The 26,540-nt window shown below is 29.8% G+C and overlaps 1 protein-coding gene across 1 annotated transcript; it reads left to right on the top strand.

Moving 5' to 3' along the window:
• Positions 1-21,962: 21,962 nt before the first annotated feature.
• LOC108323287 (probable calcium-binding protein CML35) lies at positions 21,963-22,900 on the top strand. The gene has a single exon (XM_017555696.2). The coding sequence runs from the start codon at positions 22,149-22,151 to the stop codon at positions 22,791-22,793; it is 645 nt and encodes a 214-aa protein (XP_017411185.1). The 5' UTR covers positions 21,963-22,148; the 3' UTR covers positions 22,794-22,900.
• The last annotated feature ends 3,640 nt before the right edge of the window (positions 22,901-26,540 follow it).

Raw genomic sequence — 26,540 nt, 5'->3', positions numbered from 1 at the left:
GAAAAAGAAAATCCTAAAGTCTTCTAATTAGCATTAAAAAACAAATAGCAAACTATTGACAACAAATAACGTTTTGTTGATTATAAGAAAAATCATCTCAAAAATTAATTAACAAAAGAAAATCACGACAAACATCAATTTAACAAATTTAATTGGAAAAAAATTATTAATTTGGTAAAATTTGAAAATTTCCAATTTTAAATACTTAAATTATTTTATACATAGACACATATAATTTGATTTTTAATTTTTTTATCCATATTAGGTATTTTGTTATAAAAATTAAGTATTGAACACTACGTGAAACCTTTCTTATTACATGATATTTGGAAAGACAAAGATATTTGTTTATTTTAAAACTAAAAATTTATATTTATCTTTATTTATTTTAAATATAAAATTTGTATTTTATTCTCGTTTTCATCTAGTAACTTCCACATTTTTTTATCCGCACTCATGTGCATTTATATCTTAAATATGAAGTAAATAATTTTGTATAAATTATAAAAAATCATAACAAAAAAAAGATAATAGTATCCAGATTAAATGTAAAAAAGGCATGTTTAATAAATTTTAAAGAAAAAAATTATAATTGCATGAATTTAACAATAGAATGTCACATATAAAAAGTGAGTAAATATCAAATAATAATAGAAATAACAAACAATTATACATAACTAAAATCTTAAAATTTTATGATAAGTTAAAACTGTATTATGTTTGCAAATTTTGAGAAAAGAGTACATCAAGGATTAAAATGAAAATTGGAAGATATAAAACAAAATGAACCATTGAAATAGAATCTAAAGTTGTGCCATAAAAATTAATTCTTCAAATACAATAAATAACTAAATATGTTTTTAATTTATGAGTTTTGATAGGAAATTAATTTTTTTTTAAAAATGATATATTTTAATATCAAATTTTAAAAATAAATAAATATAATAAAAAATATTTAATATAATTAAATTAAAATGATTATATTTATTTATTTTTAAATTTTAGAACCACTATATATATTCTCCATATTCTCATGTACAATTTTAAAATATCCAATATTCTCCATATTCTCATGTAACACCAAAATCTAATTTGGAGAATATTTGTGGTTTTGAATTTATTTAAACGCAAATCTAATCGCAATAAATGAACCAAACCACAATGACTCTTCCCACCAATCATTTTCTCAACTCCAACTGATTCATAATTAACTTTATTTTTTTTTCATTATTGCAATTTAGATGCAGAGTGAATGGTAAATGCAGAATAATTATCATAACACAAAACAAACCAAAGATGGTATATCTGAAATAATGTTACTTGTATTTTTTTTTTTAACTATCAGTATATGTTTTTCTAATATATTTTTGTCCGTATTAAACTGTAAGGATTCAGCATGTTGCTAAAATATTTTTTAATTATGTGATAACATAAAGAAATGTTTACTTTAGTATTATATCAAAATTAAATAAAGATTGTATTCTTTAAAAAAAATTATGCACACGTTGTCCATAAATTGGGCTAGTTTGATTAAGCGCAGACTGAGAACCAGGGCACACGGAAATGGTCCAGTAATTGAAATTAAAATTAAAATTACTTAATAAAATAATTTTTCTAAAACATACGATAATTTTATAGATACATTATTGCGACTTTCCAATGACTAACCACGGTGACCTAGTAATTGACAAAACTAATTTATGTGGGAAAGATTTAAAATAAAATCTTTAATATCCCCTTACACAAGTTATCCTAAAATATCAGATATTTTGAAATGAAGAAAACATGACATACACTCCCATTTATTTGAAAACCGCATTCTCTATTATAGTTTATATAACTCTACTTTATATTTCAAACATTATGTAATTTTTTCTCCATTAATACGTAAGACAATTAATAAAAATTAAATATGTATATTTGAATAAAAATGATATGCTTATATTAAAATGTGTTAGAGTGTGAGTGTGTTTTTCTTACATTAATTTGTGATGAATGAAGTGAAAAGAAAAAAGAAAAAGTGGATGTGGGTTTGAGTGAGAAGTAGGTTGGAGGGTGTGTTTTTTGTGGTTGTGACATGTTCATAAGGATTGGCAGTGGCACGCTGATTGCACACGCAGCAACATAGAAAGCAAACAAAATGTTGGTGTTTTCACTTTGAATGGTGGGTGAGCATGCTTCCCTTAATCTTATATATATATATATATATATATATATATATTTATTGAAAAATTGGACCACACAGCAGAACCCACTTGAGTGTGATAATCATGATTGACTCTTCAATTCATGCACATTAACACCGTCCTCTAGGAGAGATATTTGACTTCAGCTCGTCCATTCCTTTTCTCAATATCTCACTTTTCCCATCACTCTTCTTTCTGTCTTACCAACTTGCATTTATTTCGGTTACTTTACACACAATAATTAGGGGTTTCCCAAGTAACTCTCAATTTTTGTGAAGCATAAGGAAAAATACTCATGACAAAAAAAAAGGAGTAAATTACACTCTTGTAAACTTAAAGAGTAATATTTTAAGTGATTAAGTATTAAAGAATATATATATTTATTGGTATATGTAATACTGGTTAATTATTTTAAGTAATTTTTTTATGATTGGTTTACGTAATTTTTAATAATAAAATTGATATATATAATAATTTACAGATGAGATGTCACATCATATATCACAATAGATAATTTTCCTTTTTTATTCTGACTTTGAAAATTTTGATATGGTATTGAAATATGTTATTTTCTCAAACAATAATATATGTTATATGTTAATTATTTTAATGGAATTTTTTTATTAAAATCACAGGTTTAACACATAGTGTATGACCTAAAGGTTCTATATGGCAAAAAAGGAATTGACAGTCCAACTCAATAAATACTCAATACAAGGCTAAAATAAACTTGGGATTCATATGGTCTGGTATGAGCAAAAATCAGAGTGTCAATCTTAATAACATTTTTACGTATTTAAATGTAAATATAAATTAGTGTAATGGATTGAGATTGGATCGTGATTAAAGTTATGTTAATTTTAGGCTTACTTCAAAAACTATAAATAGAGGTCAAAGGTAAGAGATACGTGACTTTTATTGTGTATTTAAGACTGTTGCGTGTAAGGACCGAGCGTCCTTTTTAAATATAAGTGGTGGGGGAGGGGGTTCACTTTCTGCTGCTGGTGGAGGGTGTGAGGACCGCACGTTCTCTTCCTTTTGGTAGTGGTGGGGGCTTTCTGTTCAGCAGTGGTGCAGCTGTTGGTGGAGGGTGAGTCACTCCACTTTGGAGTGCTCCAACCACCAAGGAACACCATCATCTCCTTAGTTGGTGGGCATAGCACTGAGGAGTGGCTGTGGGGAGCACCATTTCTTCCTTCTTAAAGGTAAAAGCCATGGATTCAAAGGGATTTAGGGGGTTCTCAGATTGAAGGAGTTGTTGCCATATCTGTGAGAAGGTGAAGTGGGAGCTGCCGAAGTGCAAGGAGGCATGATTGCAAGTCTTGGGGAAGATTGACTCAAAAGGGGTGTTCGGTGCTGCATCTGGAGGAGTGTAAGGTTGCTGCAAAATTTTGGGAGAGTTGAAGTGGAGAGCTTTTGGAGTTGGAAGGAGGTCCAGACACTGCATTTCTAGATTCAAGATTCAAGGAAGTCTTCAAGAGGTAAGGGGAGTTAGATCTTTTTGTTTGATTGTTGAAATATACTGTGTTTGATGCAAATCTGGGAAGAAGGGGATGAAAAATGGGGTTTTTGGATTTCTGGAAAATCTGGTGCGTTTTTGCAGAATTCTGTAGAACGCGCGTTCGTCCAAATGGCTCGACCAATTAGTGGTCGGCCAAAATATGTTGAGCGTTCGGTTTTGTGTTCTAAGGTAACGAGCGTTCGCGTTCGTCCTCAGGCAAAGTGAGTAATATTGTAGACGCTCGTCCAAACAGTATTCCCCAAATCTTCGTATTAGACGTTCGGTTTTGATGTATTAGTACTGGTAAGCGTTCGGTCTTTACTTGGTGTTATTAGGTTGGATCTTTAACGGTCGGTCTTAGTATTCGTAGCTTTCGGTCTTAATTTGGTATCCTAAAGTGTCAATCTTGAGCGTCCGATATGGATCTGATATACTTAAGTTTATGATTTTAGCGTTCGGTTTTAAATCGATAGGTTTCAATCTTGAGTGTTCGGTCTCATTCCATTGGGTCTATGTGCGTTCGGTCTCATAATATTGACTTTGTGTGCGTTCGTCCAAACAGTGGTTACATATTGGGTTTCGTTGTATTTGTCTATGTGCGTTCGGTCTCATAATATTGACTCTGTGTGCGTTCGTCCAAACAGTGGTTACATATTGGGTTTCGTTGTATTTGTCTATGTGCGTTCGGTCTCATAATATTGACTATGTGTGCGTTCGTCCAAACAGTGGTTACATATTGGGTTTCGTTGTATTTGTCTATGTGCGTTCGGTCTCATAGTATTGACCGTCTGTGCGTTCGTCCAAACAGTATTTACATGTTCGGCTTTGTAGTATTTGTCTATATACGTTCGGTCTCTTCGTGTTTGATTTGTATAGCGTTCGTCCCAATAATTTTCAAGTAATCTGATAGTGTTCGTCTTATTGAGCGTTCGTCCAAACAGTGTTCTTTGTGATCTGATAGTGTTCGTCCTATTAAGCGAGCGTCCAAACAGTATTCGTCCTCTTAGTGATCAAATAGTGTTCGGCCTATACGCGTTCGTCCAAATAATATTTTGGTCTATATGCGTTCGACCAAACAGTGTATCCTTATAGTATTCAGTTTTGTGGTATTTGATCTCTAGCGTTCGTTCAATAGTGTTTGAGCTCATAATATTCGGTCTCATAATATTTGGCATACATGCGTTCGTCTAAACAGTGTTGACCTCATAGTATTTGGTCTCCTAATATTTGGTATATTTGCGTTCGTCTAAACAGTGTTGGTTTCATAGTATTCGGTCTCACAGTATTTGGTGTATATACGTTCGTCCAAACAGTTTTTGAATTCATAGTATTCTATCTGATAACGTTCAGTCTTTAGTATTCCTCCGAACAGTGTTCGACTTAATAGTAGTAGAGGTAATAGGGTTCGGTTTCTTAGTATTCGTCCCTACAGTATTTGATCTGATAGTGTTCATCCAAACAGTATTCGACCTGTTCAGTTTGATAACGTTCGACCTCATAGTGTTTGTCCTCAGGTAGTACATATCATAAAAAGCGTTCGGTCTTGATCTTTGGACGTTCGTCCAGACATTGTCCAATTTTAGTGAGGGGTTCGGTTATAGTGTCCGGCCAATAGTGTTCAATATAATATGAAGTTCGGTGTTTTGACGTTCGACCCAGTAGCATTTAATCTCATAGCGTCCGTCCAAATAGTATAGTGTTCGGCAACATAGCGGTCGGCAAATAACGTTCGTCCATTACCGTTCGCGAATAACGTTCGTCCAAATAGGATTTTGCAGTGTTGGGTTTTAAGTTTATTTTCTCTTGAAATGAATTGATTGTGTACAATGTTTGGAATATATATATATATATATATATATATATATATATATATATATATATATATATTGTGATGTGATTTATTTGAAAAGTATATGAATGTATGAGGTATGTTGGATTTGCTGTGATAATAGGGTGGTATCTGGTTATTCATAATTGGGGTTAAGGTTCAAAGTAACAATATTATTTATGGACGTAATTCCATGATCCTCAAGGAGAGGATACATGGTGGTGATTTGGGGGTGTATAGAATGATTGCATGGTAGCTCAGTCTTGGGGGTTTTCCTGACGCTCCAATGGCCTTTTATTCTCAAATAGAGAGGATTGATCCATGTGGTGAGGAGTAGCAGGAGGTCCTAGTCTTGGAGGCTTCCAGTATGCTCCAGGGCGCGGAACGGACTAACCTCGTGAGGGTGGTAGGGTGGAACCCATTGGCAATGGCTTTGCAAAGCAGTAGAGGCCACCACGAGTGCATAACCCGCCATAGCTCGGTAATCATTCTAGTCCGGACGAGTCGGTCTATAAAGTAACGAGTCAGGGTATAAAGTAACAAGTCTTGTGATGTCAGTTTACCATGTTTGGATGACTTTTGCATGTCGTATGAGTGGGTGAATTGTGGTTTAATGAGTATGCCTTAATTGTTCTTTTATACGAATCTAAGTATGATAACATGAGTTAACTGTGCTATATGTATAATATGCTTTTTATATCTAGCTCACCCTTGCATTGTTTTGTGTCGTGTGCTGTTTGAGTACGTTTCTTTGGCGATGATCATCCACTTGAATGGGAGCAGATGTTGTCGTGGAGTTTCCCTTGGAGCAAGAGCTGGAGGTTACTAATGTTGCGGAGTAGTCTTCTTAGGAATTTCCTGATTGAACACTTGTAGTGTTTAATCCTTTCAACTGTTCAAGTTTAAATTTTCAGTTTCTTTTATTTCTGGATGACTGTAATTTTACATTTAATTACACGTCATACTCCGACTGTTCTCTATATTTAGATGTTAACGTCTTTATTATATAATATTGGTTATTATATAATCGGGATGTTACATTGCACGGAATTCCCAACCGACTATTTATTGACTTAAGCATCGAAATAGCTTTAACATATACCTTCGATATTATTTTAAATAAATAAAGAATACAAAGATTTTTGAAAAAAATATAAACATATATAAAATAATTTATTTTTTAATTTGACCTAAAAATTTTATCTTTTATTTTAACTACATTTTTTAAATATTCATTTTAAGATTATTTTTTATTATTATTTTTTTATGAAAAAATCACATCACTCCTGGAGGTACAATATACACCCTTAAATCCACATTCATTTAAATGCCTAAGGAAAAGTCGGTGGATCAAGTTTGGAATAACTTTCTCATCAACTCCATATTATGAACTTCGTATTGTGGAACAATACTTCTCATAGACTAACGATTAGATTGCTCCAACAAAGCAAAAATATTCCCCAGCAACGAGGTGAATTGTTTTTGCAGTAAATATAAAATTTATTATATGACACCTCATATTCCATAATTATATATAACCTCTAATATTTCCTGATATTTGATAGTTATATGACCTCTAATATTCCATAAGTATGTGTTCCAATTAAGTCTACACCAAACTTCCTAGATGAAAATACACACTTAAGTAAGTGTATACTATAACAATGAATAAATAAAGATAAGTACATCATAATCTTATTTTGAATTTTGAATAAGTTTTTATTTTCTTAATAATCGATTATATATATATATATATATATATATATATATATATATATATATATATATATATATATATATATATATATATATATATATCAACTCAGTTTGGAAGTTTGTTGCTATTGAAATTATTTTCCTTGTAAGATAACCTATCTTCAAATAAGGGGATATATATATATATATATATATATATAATCATAGAAAAATTTTAGCATGTCAAAGACAATTATTTCCTTAAAGAAAAATACAATGGATATCTTCTAATTTCATCCTACTTTTGACATATAAATAGTTTACCTTATCAACATAGACTTTGTTCAAGAATTACTTTCAATTTTGCCCATTTATAATGTGTTGGCCCACTTAGGTTTTTTATCTTTAGCTTAAATGGTACATTCCTCACACCTTTTTTCATTCCTATACAAATTATTTTCCTTACAAATTTCATAACGATAACATGCTATAATTGAGGACAACACATGTTATTATCCAAATAGGAGAGCTTATTATCTACATTTGGAAAATTATTTTGATTCAGATATGCGAGTTATTACATTCACATTATAGTTTGACTTCAATTATGTTTTTTTTTAGTAGTTATTAAAATGCTCTAGTGCATATGAGATTGATGTAAAACACCTTATTTTGAGTGTTTAAATCATGTTGTGCATTTTAGAATTGGTAGATGGCGGTTATGTATCAACTATTGAACTATTATGTTAATGATTTTTCTACAAATTTCACTTGAGTATCGAAGTTATTGTTTGAGTAGTTGGAAAAATTGAAATTGGTAGATGTGTGTTATCAATTATTGAATTATTATGGTTTTTATTTTTTCACAACTTTCAGTTATTCATAACTAGAGATGGCAACGGGGCGGGTCGGGCACAGGTAGTGTCTACCTGCAACTCGACCCGCCAGATAAAATTGTACTCGTTATCCGACCCGCTACCCGCGTGGATACCCGTATAAAAAATATCCGATGATGTTTTAAAACCTGCGGGTACCCATGGATACCTGCAAAAATAAAAAAAAAATATATATTTAATACATTTTTAGAATAAAATTTAAATAAAATTACAAAAGAAAAATATATAATATAATATAAATTAAATTAAATTTTAATTTTAATTAAATTTAACCTAATAAATATTATTTTATTTTATTTTTAATTAAATTTAATTAAAAGATATATAAATTATTATTATTTTAATTTTTTGCGGGTAACGGATACTCGCGGAGCGGGTAGTATACTACCCGTACCCGACCCGTTTAGAAGCGGATATTAAAATACCCGCTACCCGACCCGCAAGTAGTAAATACCCGTGGATAGTAACTATCCGCTGCGGATTTTACCCGCAGCTAAAATTGTCATCCCTATTCATAACCTATTGATCAGTGACACTCAAGTGATTGTAATTATTACATGAATTAAGCACTTAAGTACTATTGCTTAAATGAAAACATTTATTGCTTAAAGTTATTACTTAAGCTCAAAGTGAGACAGATGTTCAAACAATAAAGAGTTAAAGTTTAAGGGAGTAATATGAAACTTGGTGATTTGTGAAACATGTTCCGTCACTGTGCTCAGGCAACGTTCCTTTGCTCAAGCGGCGTTAGTTTCAAGCTATCTTAGTTCGATGAAGCAATAAGAGTTGTATCTCAAATAATGGTTTTGCAAGTTTAGTGATAAGTCTTCCCATTCTTTAATGAAGATAGGTTGTTGAAGAGAGATAATATCACTACAACGACTTGTCCTTTTGGGACGTGTGTTGTATATACTTATATATATGTATGTATATATATGAAATAGTTTAATAAAATGCATACAAAATGAATAAATATGATTAAATGAGATATAATTAGATACAATGAATATGCATTATATTTTTTTGAGTGTTTAGGATTTTATCATTATTGTAATATTGTATAGGAATATGTAAGAAAAATAGATGTCCTACCTTCGCTAGTAATCTAAATCATACAGATTAAAATATTGTGTGATGAGAAATTCAAGAAGACATTTGGATTAAACATTGTAGAATGTGCAAAGAACCACTGTAACACCATAGTTGGATTACCATTATTGTTTTTAATGAATAAAGTGTTAATATATAGTGAAACATAATTAATAGACTTGCACTAGTGTAGAAAGGACATTTAACATCTGTTATTTTGGTCTTTTAACGTCAATTCCAGAACCAACGTTTTTGTGAGTAACGTTAATCAAACGTCGGACTCCAACAGTTCCGACGTTTTTATAGACGTCGGTTACTGCATGACTCCCGACGTCTAAGGGGTTCCATAGACATCGGTTAATGCAATGTCCGATGTCTGAAGGGCTCCATAGACGTCGGACAATATTGTCCGACGTCTATGGAGCCCTTTAAACATCGGACATTGCATTAACCGACGTCTACTGCAGTTCGTGTCTTTAGGTAGCATAGTAGCACCTTCTTTTTTTGCTAGTTTCGTCAAAGAAAAGGTTGCGTCTTTTGGATCTCTTATGACATTTCAACTGAAAACCGAATCTGGGTCCTTGCCTAGTTCAATTAAAACCACCAATGAAAACGAACGGTGACAATAGAACTAGGCAAGGACCGAAGTTTGATTTTGGGTTGAAATGCTATAAGACATCCAAAAGACGCAAGCTTTTCTTACGAGGAAACTAGCAAAGAGAGAATGTGGTACAACGTTACCCAAAGACACGAGAAAAACTGCACCAAAAACAACAAAAACTCATTTTAATCGGTTCAAATGAAAGATAATCAAGCAAAGACTAATATAATCGGAATAAAAGTACGTTTAAACGGTTCAAAAGAGACAAAAACGCACCTGGAAAAGCAATGTCGCGGAGAGAAAAGACGAGAAGGAAGACGATGAAGTGGTGCTCGTAACAGCGAGTTTGATGTATGATTTAACAATAAATTAGACGTCGGCTCCCCAGGTGAACCGACGTCTATTCTGGCCTAGACGTTAGGGTCCTCACTAATATGACGTCCAAAACAACTTTTCATCAGGCCATTTAGACGTCGGATAGCGTGATCAGATGTCTCTAAGGCTGAAAAAAATGACTTTTCATCCACTTGTCAGACATATACACGTCAGTTGGGAGGGGCACCGACGTCTATAATCGAATATAGACGTCGGGGTGGCGAGATCGGACGTCTCTAAGGCTGGAAAAAACGACTTTTCACCTATCTGTCAAGCATATACACGTCTGTTAAAGGGGGCCCCTACGTCTACAATATTATAGACGTCGGGGCTCCGCCTAACAGACGTTTATATGCCCATTTATTTACGAAAATGCCACCGATCAATAATTTACATTGGTTATTTTGTGTTCCGACGTGTACGGGATGACGTTAAAGCCTAATTCTGCTGTTGTTAGAGAAAATTATCCTATTTGATTTGTAAAATATTTGGTGTTTAGGTAAAAGTGATTGTAGTTCAAATAATACTCTGTATTTAATTAAAAGTGTTTAGTGTCAAAAGAACATTTAATTTGTATGTTACAATATTATTATGCTAATGAAACTTCAAATAATACTCCGTATTTAATTAAAAGTGTTTAGTGTCAAAAGAACATTTAATTTGTATGTTACAATATTATTATGCTAATGAAACTTGATAGTATTGATAGAAAAAGCGAGTGAAGTTTGTTTTTCATACAAACCAATACAAAAATATTTAGTGTAAATCTTTCAATTTCTTTGATCTCTTAATTAAATATTATCAATTTGCAACTAACTAATAATGGATAGTTTTGCTTAAATGAGCTATGAAAAATATTTTTGATAATGTATATATCGACTTGAAATTGTATCTCATATCTTTATTAAATAATTTTCCTATAAAAACTATTAACAATGGATCAATCAAATTAAAACTTTATTTCGCATGTATATATACTTTTTATGTCGACGTTCAAAATTACTAAAGTCAAAATTAAGAACGGTAACATCAAATTTCTAGTGACTTTTGATACTTTATATAAATTTGGAAAACCTAAATTCCATGATTATATAGATAGATTTAGGATATAAGAGTAGCTGGTTTGGTTCTCTTCTCAAAGGATCTTAATTGGTTATAATTTTAAAATGGTCTCTATTACTTTTGGTACAATTATTTCTTACAACGGTACAATTAATGGGCACCACAAAACATTTCTTCGTTGATAAAGGGAATCTTACGACTCTATGCAAACGAAGGTCACCTCAACTAACTCCAACAGTGTCTCCATTTTAGGATGCTTCTTTCTTTATTAAAGGAATCACACTCAGATATGCTTCTTATTGCATTTCTCACTTCAAAACGTTAATGAATTTTAAATTTTATACTATAAAATCATAATTTTAGCTACAATTTCTAACATTTATAATGAGATGATATTAGGGGGAAAAAGACGTCGCTGGAAACTCTTACATTTAAAGATTAAATATGATTTTAACGTCGATATAAAATTGAAATTAGTTCAGTTACCAAACTTTGATATAATTTTTTAATCTATTAAAGTGAGTGTTTCAACTAATATTATTTGAGTTATTTGTACGATTTTTCAATTAAGATTTATATTTGGGATTTTTCTTTAATTTGAAACATTTTTATGATCCATAAGTGATGATAGAAGTATAGTGTTCAAAATGATAGCCAAAATTAATTTTTAAATAAATTTCTAAAAATATAAACAGACCTTATCCATAGTAATTTAAGGATCTAGTTGTTGTTTTTTCACTCGTTTGGTTTATGTTTGAAAAATTTGTATATCATTATGAAGTTAAAGAAATTTGATTAATCCTTTTTAGTGTGTCTCCATTTTAAATTATTTTTTACACACAATATTTTAAATTCGAAACCTGAAATTGAATTTAGTATATATATATATATATATATATATATATATATATATATATATATATATATATATATATATATATATATATATATATATATTACAAGAAACAAGTATTATCGACGATCACAAAAATCTATCGATAATTGTCACAAAAATTCATAAAAATTCATTGATAATTGACACAGGAAAAAATTCGTCGGTAAGTTCGTCGGTAAATATTTTGATTTAATTCATCTTCTTCCTCTTTTCCCTTCTTCTGTTTCCTTAGATTTCTAATTTTTTTATCAAACTCTCTTCATTCTTAAACCAAAACAACAATCCAATTCATTCTAAAACCAAAATAAAAGACTAAACTTAGGTTTTCCAATTGTTTTAGAAACCCTAAAATTGGGAAAAATCCTCAATTAGTTTTTTAGCATCCATATTTTCTTCATTTTCAACAGCACAACACGCGATCACAATGTTGGCAACATTGCTCCGCATGGTTCTCCAACAACAACAACAGCGATGGCGTTCTCCCACGACAGCGGTTACGCTCATCAACAGCAGCGATAACAGTGTGGTATGATGGTTGTCCGAGAGAGAAAAATGGTTGCAGAGAATGTGAGAAAGTTTTGCTATAAAATATTTAATAATTTTATAATTATAAAATTTATAAAAAATAAATCAAGTTAAGTAACTAAATATTATTTATAATAAAACCAACTCTAAATATTAGTTCTGACATTCAAGTGACTTTTCTTTGTAAAAAAACTGAACCAAAAATCACGAATACCCAACCCTAATCATATGCATATAGCCTTTGAAATATACACCCAAAGGTATTTTATGTATCTTAAAACAAAAAGGTTAAACGGAAAATCCATTGAATTATATATGTGTATGCAATCCTTCTGTATATTATGAGTCATAAACATAATTTATATGTGTGTAAACTGTTTTCTTTTTTCACAACATATAATATGTTTTAATGATTTTACTATCGGTAAAAATAATAGTAAATAGAGGAATTCAAAGCCATAGAGTAAACTAGACATATTTTTTATTCAATTAAAAAATATTTTAAAAATCGTATGTTCGGTGCACAAAGTTCAATGCTAAAAATATGTTATCAACTTGGATATGTAACCAACATATTCTCTCTGCCTTTCTTATTTCCTATAGTTTAGTGCTTAGAATATGTCTCCCAATGATTAAAAATGACGAAGAAGCCAAACTGATCCTTATTTTTCAAGTACTTTATTCTATCTTTCATGTGCATATCAAATACGATCCAGTTTAGTTAATTGTTTGAAATTGCCGAAAGGAGAAAAATGAAATTTTAAAAAACACAAGACAATCTCGAGGAGCCAAAGAGATATTTAATAGTGGCATGAAAAATATAAAATTCATACTTCTTTTGTTGTTTAATTTACCTAGTTCTTGTAGTTATTTAATACGATGCATTTTCAAGTAATATTAAAAAATATATTTACTATATTGATTACATAAAAAATGTAATTCTTTTATAATAAGAAAAATATAAATGGGCATATTAGAGAAAGTTTTGATACAAAATACAATTGTGTCCTAACTCTATTAATTAATTAATTAAGTAAATCTTCATAAAATATTACATTCACCGATACATATCCATCAAATATCCATGTTTGCATATATTATTTGAGATCAATTGTTTCCAAAAAGTTGAATACTAACTTCAATAAATTTATACATAATAATCCAACTTTGATTCATAATAATTATGTTCATGTACATATAACAAAAAAGTTAAATATATATTAAAAATGTAATAATTCCAAAATTTAAATATAAAAAACAATGAAAAATTTCATATCCATATTGTTAAATTTTATTATTTTTGTTTATTTCATTATAATTTTTATTATAACCAATAAAATGAAATAAAAACATGTCAGCATGTTTTACGTAATATTTATTTAGTGTTTTACATTTATATATTTATACGGAAATTTTAGACTCATCCCACGCAAAATATTAGTACCGTAAGAAAAATTGAAAATATAATCAATAAAATATTTGATTATTAAATGAAAAAATTATTTAAATGTTGTTTATTACAAGTTATAAAAATAAGTTGGAAAGTAAATTTACTGCTGACTATAAATATAAGTAATCTTGTAAAAAATATACTTAATGTTCATTGAACCAACATATGCTTTACAAATTATTTCTATCTAATTACTATGTATACATGTATGCATTAATTTATAATTTATAACAAATTAATATTACAAAAATATGAAAAAAAAAAGTTTTCGAACAAAGAAAAAGAGAAAGTACAAAGTAAAAAGCTCACACAGGAAAAAAGTTAAATAAAAAAGAGCGTTAAGTAGTGTCTTTAGATATTTATTAAGAAATTAAAAGTATTTTTAAAACCAATAAAATTATTATATTTGTACTTGATTTATAATATGTTTTATTTTGAACTTTAATAAATTTTATTTATTAATTAATTAATCGAATCTTAAAAGTAGAAATACTCAGAAAACTTTATCTTATTCTATGAATATTAAAGTACAAGTTTTAAAGTTGATTGTGTTCTTAAGTTAAATTTTAGAAATCATAAATAAAAGTTAAATATTTTTTTTTACTTTTTTTAAACAATTGTTTCTTTAAAATCTTAAATTTTTTAACTATATATATATATATATATTTATATATATATATATATATATATATATATATATATATATATATTTACTAGTCTTCTTTGTTTTCATTTTTACTTATATAAGTCTAACTCAACTAAGAAAAAAATACGTTGGATCCCATAAATCGACGTCGTCGAGACCAATTTATTTATCGAATGTCACCGGTCAATTTTTTACGTTGAATATTGTGTGATCCAACGTCTAAGGGGTGACGTTAAAGGTCATTTCTGCACTAATGATTAAAATAATATTATAACATGCCATTCATGATAACAACAACATCCAAAACACATTTCCAATAGAAACCACTTCTCAAATAATCAATTATACCCTTTTTGATTAAACTAGTATTCACAAAATATCAAAATCATGAACTACATCAATTTCATATACTACCAATTACCAATCTCACACAACCTAAATTAAAGTTACACATTTAGTTTCTCTTACCTTACACCGAACAACAGAGTTCTATAAACATTGAACCTTTGCTTAGAGTTCAAGGAACTCTAAAAATGTATACAAAACACCGAATTGAAAACGGAATGAGTCCTTAGGATCTCAGATTACCATAAATCTAGGGAAAGAATAAATAAGATACATGTGATGAAGAATCACTTCACTTGATTTCAAATTAAGAATGAAATAGAAAAAAGAATCGAAATTTACTTGTTCTTCTAAAAATTGATCGGATAAAAGTGGAGATTATTCTGCCATAATCTACTAGGAACTTTCTGATCGTCAAACAGTTGATCGATGAGTTAGAATTTTTTATAGAAAAGCGAGAGGAAGTTAAAAAAAAAAGTTTTAGAGAAATGATTTGTATTTAAGAAATTTTATTTATTTTATTGAATTATTTAACTTTAAAACATTTAGTCTTATTATTTTGAAACACTTATCAACTTTCTTACTTTATTTAGTTTTTTCATATGCTAAGAAAGAAAGAAAAAAAGGAAAAAGATATTTTTCTATCTTTTATATATATATATATATATAATATTTTAAAATTCATAGATAAAATGAATTTTGTATTTATTTAAGATATTTTAATTAACAATAAATTATAAGATGATAATACGCAGATGTTATGAAGTATAATATTTTGTTTATTCCAATATCAGCATTATGTCATTATAATTTGAATAAAAAGAAAATAAATAATGAGAAAACTGTAGAAGAGATATGAGAAGAGGAATTTCTCAAAGAAAGTAAACTTTTATTTTCCTTTTTCTCAATAAAAGGAAAATACATTCCCTCCGTTTTGTAAAGTACTTTTTCCCTAATCAAGTTTAGTGTCAAAGAAAAGCACGTTTGAAAAGTAGAAGATTCATGGGAGAAAGTGTCCTTTTTACGATAAGAAAGCAACTTTCCCTAAATTCTTCTAACTTTTGATCACCCCAAGGTAGAACAAACCCAATAGAAGTACCCAACCAAACCCACTCAACCCCATTAAATATCCACACCCACACACATGCACCATTCTCAACAAACCCTAGCCACCTATTTATCATACACTCTCACTCACTCTTGCGTGCTAATTATTTTTCTGCATCATAACATTTAGCTATAATTTTTTAATTAAAATTGAATTTTACAAAGATAGAGCTTCATATATAGAAAAGTGATTTTGGTTATCAGAAATTTAATAGTATTAGCTTATTACTTAAAAACAATGTTCAAAAAATATTGCTTGATGAAAATGTTCTTCCCATTCACATTTTTCATGAAATTAATATCGTATAGTGTTAAAGTCTCTATTTTGTGGTGTTTTTGGCATTATCTAATTTTAATTTCTTACTTTTAAAATAAATTTGATTTTTAGAGTTAAATTCTTTCTTTTACAAATTTGTGATAATAGTTTTTTCATTATAATTTTTTTAGTTTTTATTTTGGTTAATTTCTAGTCTTGTAAATAATAAAATTCAGATGTGATTTTTAATTCTAGAGTAGATTTTAGTTTGTTCTTTAGTCAATTTTGTTTTAATTATTGGATTAGTCCAAGTCAATGTAGAATTTAATTTTTAATGTGCATTTCAACGATCTAACTTGTGAATTTTAGGTCCTTTTATTGGTTTCTTCCAACTTGTAAATTTCAATGTTGCGAAAGTGCATACAATTAATAACAAGCTCAATTACAAATCAATTGGAAGAAACTAGCACCTACATCTCAACGTGGCTTGCAAAGGAAGCTGGATTTGGCAGCACCTCAATGTGACAAGCATGTGAACTACATTTAACTTCTACTTGGCAGTTAATGTGACCTATTGTAAATAATTTTTCGAGTTAATAGGTTTCTTTCTTAGGTTAGACTATAAAAATCTTAAGTTAGAAAATTAGAAAGATTTTCAAATCCTAAACTTTCAATCTACCTAGTTTTATAGCTTTCTTAGGTTAGTTTCTTTTTTGATATTTATTTATATAGTTAAATAAAATAATTATTTAAAAATATTTAAAGATATATTTTTCTTAAATTATTTTTTATGACAAATATTTATCAATTATTGAAATCTTTTTTTTTCGAAAATCACAAGATTCATTTTTTATTGATCGTTCTCTCTTCTTAACTTAGTCAAATTTCTCGACTTTTTCATGTGTTTCTTACTTTCTTCATGTAATGTTTGACTTAACTTCTTGTGATTTTGATTATTTGATATTTTTGGTTTTGTTTTTTAAGGTGTCCTCAAACTTTAACCAATTTATTTTTACACCTCCATGAACTTAACTTAATTGTAGCTACACTAACACACTTCAAAATATCCAAAGAAATTTTATGCAACTAAAAAGCTACTTTTAACATATTTTTGTATCTCATGTTCAATAAATTCAATTACAACAAATCTTAATTAAAATATTCTTTTAAAGTACAAAACCAAAAAAAGGCTAAAAGATGGTATAAATATATACTCATCATGTATCCCAATGTTACATATTTAGATTGTTCTACAAAATCACTCATACCAACCATTTTCTCTTAAGTTTTGAATAAGTGCTTCTGTAGAACAAACTAAATGTGTAACATTAACTATATCCTAATATTGTTGTTGTAATGCTTGACAAAGAACATTTGTTATGCCCATAGTTTCTGTCATGAAATACATGATCAATATAAACTCAAATGAGGTCAAGCTTTTGTAAGCATTATTAGCATCACCTTGTTGAGAATAAGTAGATTTATCAACAATAGCTTTTTCTAGAATTGAACAAGGTGTATCATACATATTTATCAAGCTACAAATAGAAGACAAATGGGAGCTCCAATAGGTATCCCCAACTTATTTTAAAGTATCAATTTGATTTTCCCCTTTACCATTTCCAAGCCCATCAATATCTTTCAAATATGTAATTTTATCTAACTTGGTAGCCTATAACTCATCATGACAGTAAACAATATTGAAAATAAAAGTTAAATTTGAAAATAATTCATGAATTGTAATAACTTCTCTTCATGCATCAACCAACGCAAGTTGTAACCTATGAGCAAAATAACTGAGGAATAATGCTTGTAATCCATTTAATTATCCTCTCATATTGCTAGCACCATTATACCCTTGATCACGAATATATAAACATTAAGATTATGTTGAGCAGATACAACACACAATTTATTCTTCAAAGTTAATACTATAATGTCTTTAACATGCACAATATAAAAAAAACGCTCTTGTTAACAAATTTTATCAACGAATCTAAAAAAGAGAGCCATTTTCTCTTTTTGGATTCATCATGAACTTCATCAACAATTATACAAAACATGGAATCCCTAACTTTCTCACAAATATGGTTTTTCACTTTATTAGAAAGAATATTCAATAACTCCTTTTGAATTTTACATGAAGTATATTTGGAATTATATGGAGCATTTTCCAACACAACTTTTTCAACTTCATCATTGTATGAATCTATGATGAGTTTTATCATCTCAAGAAAATTACCTTGATTCTTCGATTCAGTAGTTTCATCATTATCTCTAAAAGCATAAGCTTGAAGTGATAAAAAGTGAATTGTTTCAATTGAAGTCTTGAGACGCAATCGATTCTTCACAATTTAATTTGAGTTTTGCATTTCCAAAACATTACTGATATGACAATTTTGATTTAACAAGTCTTGACAAGCTCTCGGTGCAATATTGTGTGGTGAGCAAGGATTCTTCCCTATGTGTTTAAGAAAAGCACAATTTTTTTTCCATTATTAACTTTCCTCTAACTTTTAAAACCTATAAAAAAACACTCAACAAAGTTAAAACATGTTGATGACAAACAACTCATTTCCCTTTAGAATTCAAATTTAATTACTCGTAACAATTAAAACATATGAACCAAGACACTCGTTTGATTTTTTACTAAAAAGATAGCAAAGTAAAATATACAACATTTTTTAATGTTGAATACTCTAACATGGAGGAAATAAGCTAAACCAAGCATATTTAAATCTTCTTGAATGATCATCTTTACCAAACCATGAATAATTTTTTAGATGCATTTGATATGGATCCCATTTTAGATAAACTATTCGTATCTCATCAATTTGATTTTGTGGGTACTACCAAATTTGAGGACGATTGCCTAGATCATGTTCTAAAGAATTTTTAAATTCATTATATGTAACTCTAAGAGTTTTTGTTGGAAGTCCCACATCGACTAGAGATAAGGCCAAATTATAATATATAAGTGAGGTGCAAACCTCACCTTACAAGCCGGTTTTATGGGGTTGAGTTAGGCTTAAAAACCCACTTACTAATATGGTATCAGAGCCATAGTTGGAGTCTATCCTAGCAAGTTCTAAATGGACATTCTATTCTTCTATTCCACTCACTATCGGGCCGTTATCGGACCACCCAATTTCTACTATCACGCACGAGATGTCTATTATGGGATTCTCATGATGTAGATGTATTTTTTTTCATCTTCGTCACAAGCCTTCCTATTGAAAAGAGAATCAATTCTTTTACTCTTTATTATAATTTTTCTAATATAAAATTATCACCTCTCACCTATTTAGGAAAAGATAAAATATATTTTCACAAATCACAATTATCACATTACAAAACGTAACAAAATCCACACCACTTTAATTAAATAAGCAACACTATAAATTCAAAACTTTAAAAATGAAGACAACGAGTAATTTTTGTGTTTTTGGAGAAAAAACAATTACAGTAATTAAATTTGTTAAACCATTGTAAACAAATGCATGTAAAGTTTCTATTTCTCAACTATCAAGTAGCATTAAAACATTAAAACTCGTCTATAATTATTTTTTTAAGCACTCTGTAAACAAATACAAATTAATCGTGAGTTGATGTAAACTTATGCAACTATCAAATAACATTATTGTAAGTTGAAATATGCAAAAAGGCATTAGAAAGACTTTATTACTGAACTATAATAGTCATATAAAAATAATAACAAAAATAGCATAATCAACTAAGAATATTATCATCAGTTCAACATCCAACCATAGATTACACATCACAAACACAACAACATAATAATAAAATGATTTTAATTCAACCAAAACAAATATTCATAACAACGTTAAAGCTACAACCTTAGCTATGCGAGCAAACACCATTTCATGCGTTAAATAAATCATTAAAACACTAACCATTTCATTTCATTTAAGGAAAACACCTTACACTACCTTGTTATATACCACGAGGAGAAAACAACAATTTATAACAATTTAAGTTCAACTAGAACAATTAAGCTACCTGTAATGCAAGTAACATTCAACAAATTTCAAATAAATGAAAAGATAATTGCAAATTTTCGAGATCGTTAAGCAGTTTTGTTATCTTTGCACTAGTGTAGAATTGGCTTTTAACGTCCTCCCATAGACGTCCGTTCATAAAAGCACCAACGTAAATAATTGACCGGTGGCATATCCGTAAATAAATGAAACTGTAAACGTCCTTTGTGGAGGGGGCCGGACGTCCCTCCCACGGACGTCTAAGAGGCTAGAACAATCACCTATTCAACTCCCTGTGAGCCCCTTAAACGTCCGTTGTGGAGGAGCCCGGACATCTATAATATTATAGACGTCCGGCCCCCCACAACGGACGTTTAAGAGCTGACAGGATAGTTGAAGAATTAATTGTCTTCAGTCCCTTAAACGTCCGTTGTGGAGGGGGCCTGACGTCTATAATATTATACACGTCCGGCCCCCACAACGGACGTTTAAGGGCTGACAGGGTAGTTGAAGAATTAATTGTCTTCAGCCCCTTAAACGTCCGTTGTGGAGGGGCCTGAACGTCTATAATATTATAGACGTCCGGCCCCTTCTACAACGGACGTTTAAGGGGCTGACAGGGAAGTTGAAGAGTTCATTTTGTTCAGCCTCTTAAACGTCCGTTGTGGGAGGAGACATAAAAAAGAATCTGAGTTACGCCACCCGCCAAGACGTCGGGGGTAGGTCGGACATCAAAAAACTCAAAAAACATACGTCTAAAGCCCTTTCTGCACTAGTGTTGATTTCTATCATTTATTTTCACACTTGTAAAGTAAAAAAAGAATATGAGAAAGTCAATACCATATTGAGTTTTAAAAAAACTTGTAAGAGAAACTTGAAACAATGAAAAAAAAACTTTTTTAAACTTAATATAAATAATATAATAATATATAAACGTAACTTTAAAATATATATAAAAAATAAAATAAGAAAACTTTGGGGGAGTTATGACTGCCCTATCATAACCAACATCCGCCCCTGCAAAAACATAAAGGTCATGGTATAATAAACTAGGCAAATCAGTATATAACTTATCTCTTAATACATTAATATAACTCATTCCTGGACATAAGCCGTTCTGTAAGGTCCTCAATAATTGATTTAGAGGATTGCAGAATTAAATTATCGATACACAATGCTTTTATCTTAAATACCAACATAGGATTATTCTAGACTGTCCAATAAATATATATATATATATATATATATATATATATATATATATTATTCCTGTTATCTTATTATGCTATAAATTTATTTTTTTCTAAATTAATGGTAAACATTTTAAATTTGAATGAATACTTTTGATTAAAGATATTTATGAAGATGGGGTTGAAAAGAAGTTTAGATGGGAGTGGTTAACTCAATATTTAGGTAGCATGAGAAAGTAAGATATTATGATTAAAATATATAGTTAAGGAAAATAAGAAATATAAATAGGCATGTTCTTTTAAAATGACAGCATGATTTGTAGGAAACTTCGTGGAAGCTACCCAAGAGTGAGGAATGGCCCTCTCATGGCGCCTCCATTTAATCCCACCACCTTCCCCACTCTTTCCTCTCAACCCCCACCCTTTACTTTTCTCTTCCTCTTCTTCTTCCACATTTTTCATTCTCTTCTTCACTTCTACTCCATTCTCTTCAACCACCAACAATGAAGCTCATTAGCATCAACCCCAAAAACCTCAAACTCAGTCCCAAACACCTCTTCCGCTCCAAAAAGGACCGATCTTTATCCCGATCCGACCCACCCTCTTTCGGATCCTCCTCCTCCGATGACTCCGTCCACAAGACCACCGCACCCAGCGCCGCCGGCTCTCTCACTCCCACTAGCGTCCTCCCTGGCGCCTCCGGTGACTGGTCCGACGTCACTGTCGACGTTCGGTGGGACCTTGCCCAGGCCTTCCGTCTAATCGACCGAGACAACGATGGTGTCGTTTCACGCCAGGACCTCGAGGTAATTCTCACGCGCCTAGGTGCGTCTGACGTAGCGCTCATGCTCAGTGAGGTCGTCGGAGACGCCGGAGGCTGCATCACAGTGGAGGCTCTCATGAACCACATCGGGTCGGGCCCAGAGTCCGGGTCGGATCCGGAGGAACTTAAGGAGGCCTTTGCAGTGTTCGACACGGATCGTGACGGTAGGATCTCGGCAGAGGAGTTGCTTCGAGTGTTCAGAGCGATAGGCGATGAGCGGTGCACATTAGAGGAGTGCCGGCGCATGATAGAGGGTGTGGACAGGAAAGGGGACGGATTCGTGTGCTTTGAGGACTTTTCTCGTATGATGGAACTGCATCGATGATGGTTGTGATTGTGATGATGGGACATGTCAGATGAAGATCATAATCATGTTATAAAAAAATTGAAAATATATATAAGAACGAAGGCAACTTCATTTTTTTTCCGTTATTCTTGTGTTTGTTGGTTTTATTATTTTTATTATTTGAGTGTATAATTAATAATTTTTTTCGAAGGTAAAGTGCCATTCACTCTGCAGAGTTTAATGTGGAATAATATGTATATTATACGTGGCTTAAGCTCGTAAAGTTATGGAATAATATATGGCACATTGATTGGATGCTTGCAACATATACCCTAACCAGTGTAGAATGGAATAATGTTTCTTTCTTTTATAAGATCATCAAAAGATAGTCAGATTAGAATTGTATATTTTAATTATACTGTATTATTTATACTTAGATGCTAGTGAGAAAAAAAGGGTTAAGCTACACATATACAATTTAATTAAAGGATAAACTGTAATTTTTATATGTTAGGGAATGCAAACTATTCTGCCTGTTATGTTGAACTTTTAAAAGTAAATTTAGTCTAAAAGACTTTTTTTTAATATATAATATGCTTTTAGTAGTGTTTGTGACTATTTTTTCTTTTTTGAATTTTCCAAATTCATTGAACCAAATTCATGGAAACCACTACAATGCAATAGTTTTTTAAGTTAACAGAAATCTTACAGTGAAAAAGAAAATCATGTTCAATTTATTTTTTCTTAAATGAAGCTCCCTCCAAGTCTAATTGTTTTCCTATGAATAGTATGAACATAAAGAAAAGAAGGCATGACCCTTTTTATTTGAAGGAACATGACATTGAATTTGAATTGTTGGAAGTTGGACCTTTTGGTTTTATGATTTTACCTTTATTTTTCATTCTACTGTTTCAATGTCCCAAAAATTATTGTTTTTTCTTTCACATTTGCTTTAAGTTAGCTTGTTTCATTTGCGTGCTTCTAGGTTTGTGAGTTCCTTTCCTTGCTCCAAAAATCTTGCTTCTTTTTTCAACAATATTGATATGTGCATGGTTGAAATGTGTTGCATTGTTGAAAAGTATTGCAAGGTAGCATAATGAAGTTGCAATCCATAATTTCCATGAGTATAATGAATTATGTTTAAAATACATTACCTAATTTATTATGTATAATTAATTGATTGCACTATGTGTTTTATTTAAGTACATAATGTCATACCTCAAGCCATTTTATAACATGATACCACATATTTATTAGTTTATACAAATAAAAATAAGTTACAAAACTTTTGTACATAATTGAACATAATATAATATAAAGAGTCAAATTTTTCCATTCTTTTTTTCAATGGATATAAATGATTATTAGACACTCTCATAATATATTGAATGCAATGATTAAATTGGAAAAAAAATTAGTTCAATTTATATAATACAATTTTATATTTTCAATAATAATAGTCTTATTTTTACTTTACAATAATATTATCACAAACCATCAATAACCTATTTGCAACATTATATCTTCAATAATAATAGATACAATTTTTATTTTACAATAATATTATCACAAACTCACATTAATTAACATGTATATATATTTTTTCTGAAGTTACAAGATATCATTATATTTTCGTTACTCTTTAGGGTAATAAATGGAACTAATGTAATGTATGATCGTAAGTGTGTCAAGATTATATGTCTCTCACTCTTATAGAGAAAAAAAATATCCAATGCAAAATGTATTTTCAACTTGTGATTTTGTCGTGAAATTTATATAATAAAAATATATGATTCAAAATATTAAGGAATGATCTTATTAAAGAAGATTTACTCATAATGCCTAAAGATTGATTTATTTGGATTTGGTATAAGTCATGTCTCAATGTATTTATAAACTCAAATGAATATAACTTTGTAGAAAAATATTACATTTGAGATGTTATATTTATTCTAAAAGAACAAATAAGTACATTCAATACTTTAGATACCATCTTAAAAGATATTGAAAGAGAGGTGCATAAAATTTACAAGAGTTGTTCAACTATTTATCACTTATAAATGTAAAGTAATTGAAAAAAGGGACTGAAAAAGTATTTCTTAGTATTGTTGGGGCAACAATGTAACGTCCCGGCAACTCACAGGGACCATCGCTAAGCACGCTTAACTATGAAGTTCTTATGAGTCAGGCTACCGAAAAACAAATGCATTTGGTGATATAAGTAGTCAAATCAATTCCTTTAAGCTATCCTTCAATTGTATAGTCTCATACCTACACAGTCTCCAGATCCCTCTCATTCCGGTGTATGTTCGATTCGTCCATGTACCCCTTCCACTCGAAGCCTGCCAGGAGCCGCTCCTTGTCTGTGCACCCTGCACCATGCCTCTTGCATCGGCGACACTCCCCGCCCTCATCTCAGTGCCTGGGTGTCACAAACAAAACCAAGTTTTAACATTTATTCTTTAAAAGTTTTTTAAGAAGTTGTACAATGATTTAATATTTCGAAAATTAATGTAACAAAATTTTGATATATATGAAATTGACGGGTGATATGAACTTATGTCTATTTGATTGATAAGAAAAAATTGGACAACTGAATAGATGAAAATGAAATTTTCTAAAATTACACAAACATTTTTATAATATTTGATGTAGTCTTTCGCTTGATTGATATAACATAAAAAAAGTTTAACTTACTCTTTTGTTCATAATTTTTGTTGAAATAATTCAAGCAAACTCCTTGTTTTATTTTATTTTATTCAATTAATTCTTTTGAAAAATTAATTCAATTATATTTTTTTCATTATATTAGTACTAACAATGTCAAAGATATGTTACTTTTTCAATTTTTTATGATAACTACGTTACACTTGACAAAGTAAAATTTATTCTTTTATATTAATAAATTTTTAGTATGTCAATTAAAACTAAATTGATATATGTGTTACACTAGTCACGTGACAGGTGAATTACATTCATCATAATAAATTGTTATTGTTTCATATTTTTTCAATGTGTGATAATTATCTCTTATAATATTTATGTTACTTTTTTGTTTCATATTTATAACTTTAAACATGCAAATCAATAAGTAGTCTCCTTTCATTGTACCAAAACAATGTAATAATCAACTCTTATATAAAAATATTTTAGTGTTTTCGTTTAAGTTATATTTGAAGGTATAGAATTAATTATTAAAGTATACAATTAATCATTATGACGGTTTTCTACAACACACTGAATTTGAGGTTCAACACAAAATCCACTCTATGGCTCATAGATTCACAACTTGAAGATTGACTTTTTGAAGGTTCATTCACATGTAAATAATACACTTTATATCAATAAAAAATTATTCATTGTACCAAATTTGGAAATTTGTTTGATTGGAACACCAATTGCATAAATAATTTCCGTTTTCACACGTATAAAAGTCTTATGTAAATTAAGAAAATCTACTACTCTTCTTTTTTTAAGGAAAAAAACTCAAACTACACGCAAAATTAAGAAAGGAAATAATCAAAAATAAATATATATTAAAAAAAATACAAAAAATAGTGGAAAAATTAGAGATATATTTTCATTGAAGTTGTTTTAATTAAATACTTTTTTAACAATGTGTTAGAACCATCTTAAAGAAATTGGTCATAGATTCAAACAGTGAAGAAATAATTTAAACATAAATAAATTTTAAATACTTTCTTTCTAATATTTTTGTCCTTATATTAGATAAAGGACGATGTAAATAAATTACTGTTTTTATTTTTATTTTGTGAAGGTAAAATC

This window comes from Vigna angularis, chromosome 2 (genome assembly GCF_016808095.1).
Source record: "Vigna angularis cultivar LongXiaoDou No.4 chromosome 2, ASM1680809v1, whole genome shotgun sequence".
NCBI classification, from domain to species: domain Eukaryota; kingdom Viridiplantae; phylum Streptophyta; class Magnoliopsida; order Fabales; family Fabaceae; genus Vigna; species Vigna angularis.
Note: the sequence above shows the minus strand (reverse complement) of the source record. Positions and strands in the feature narration are given on the sequence as shown.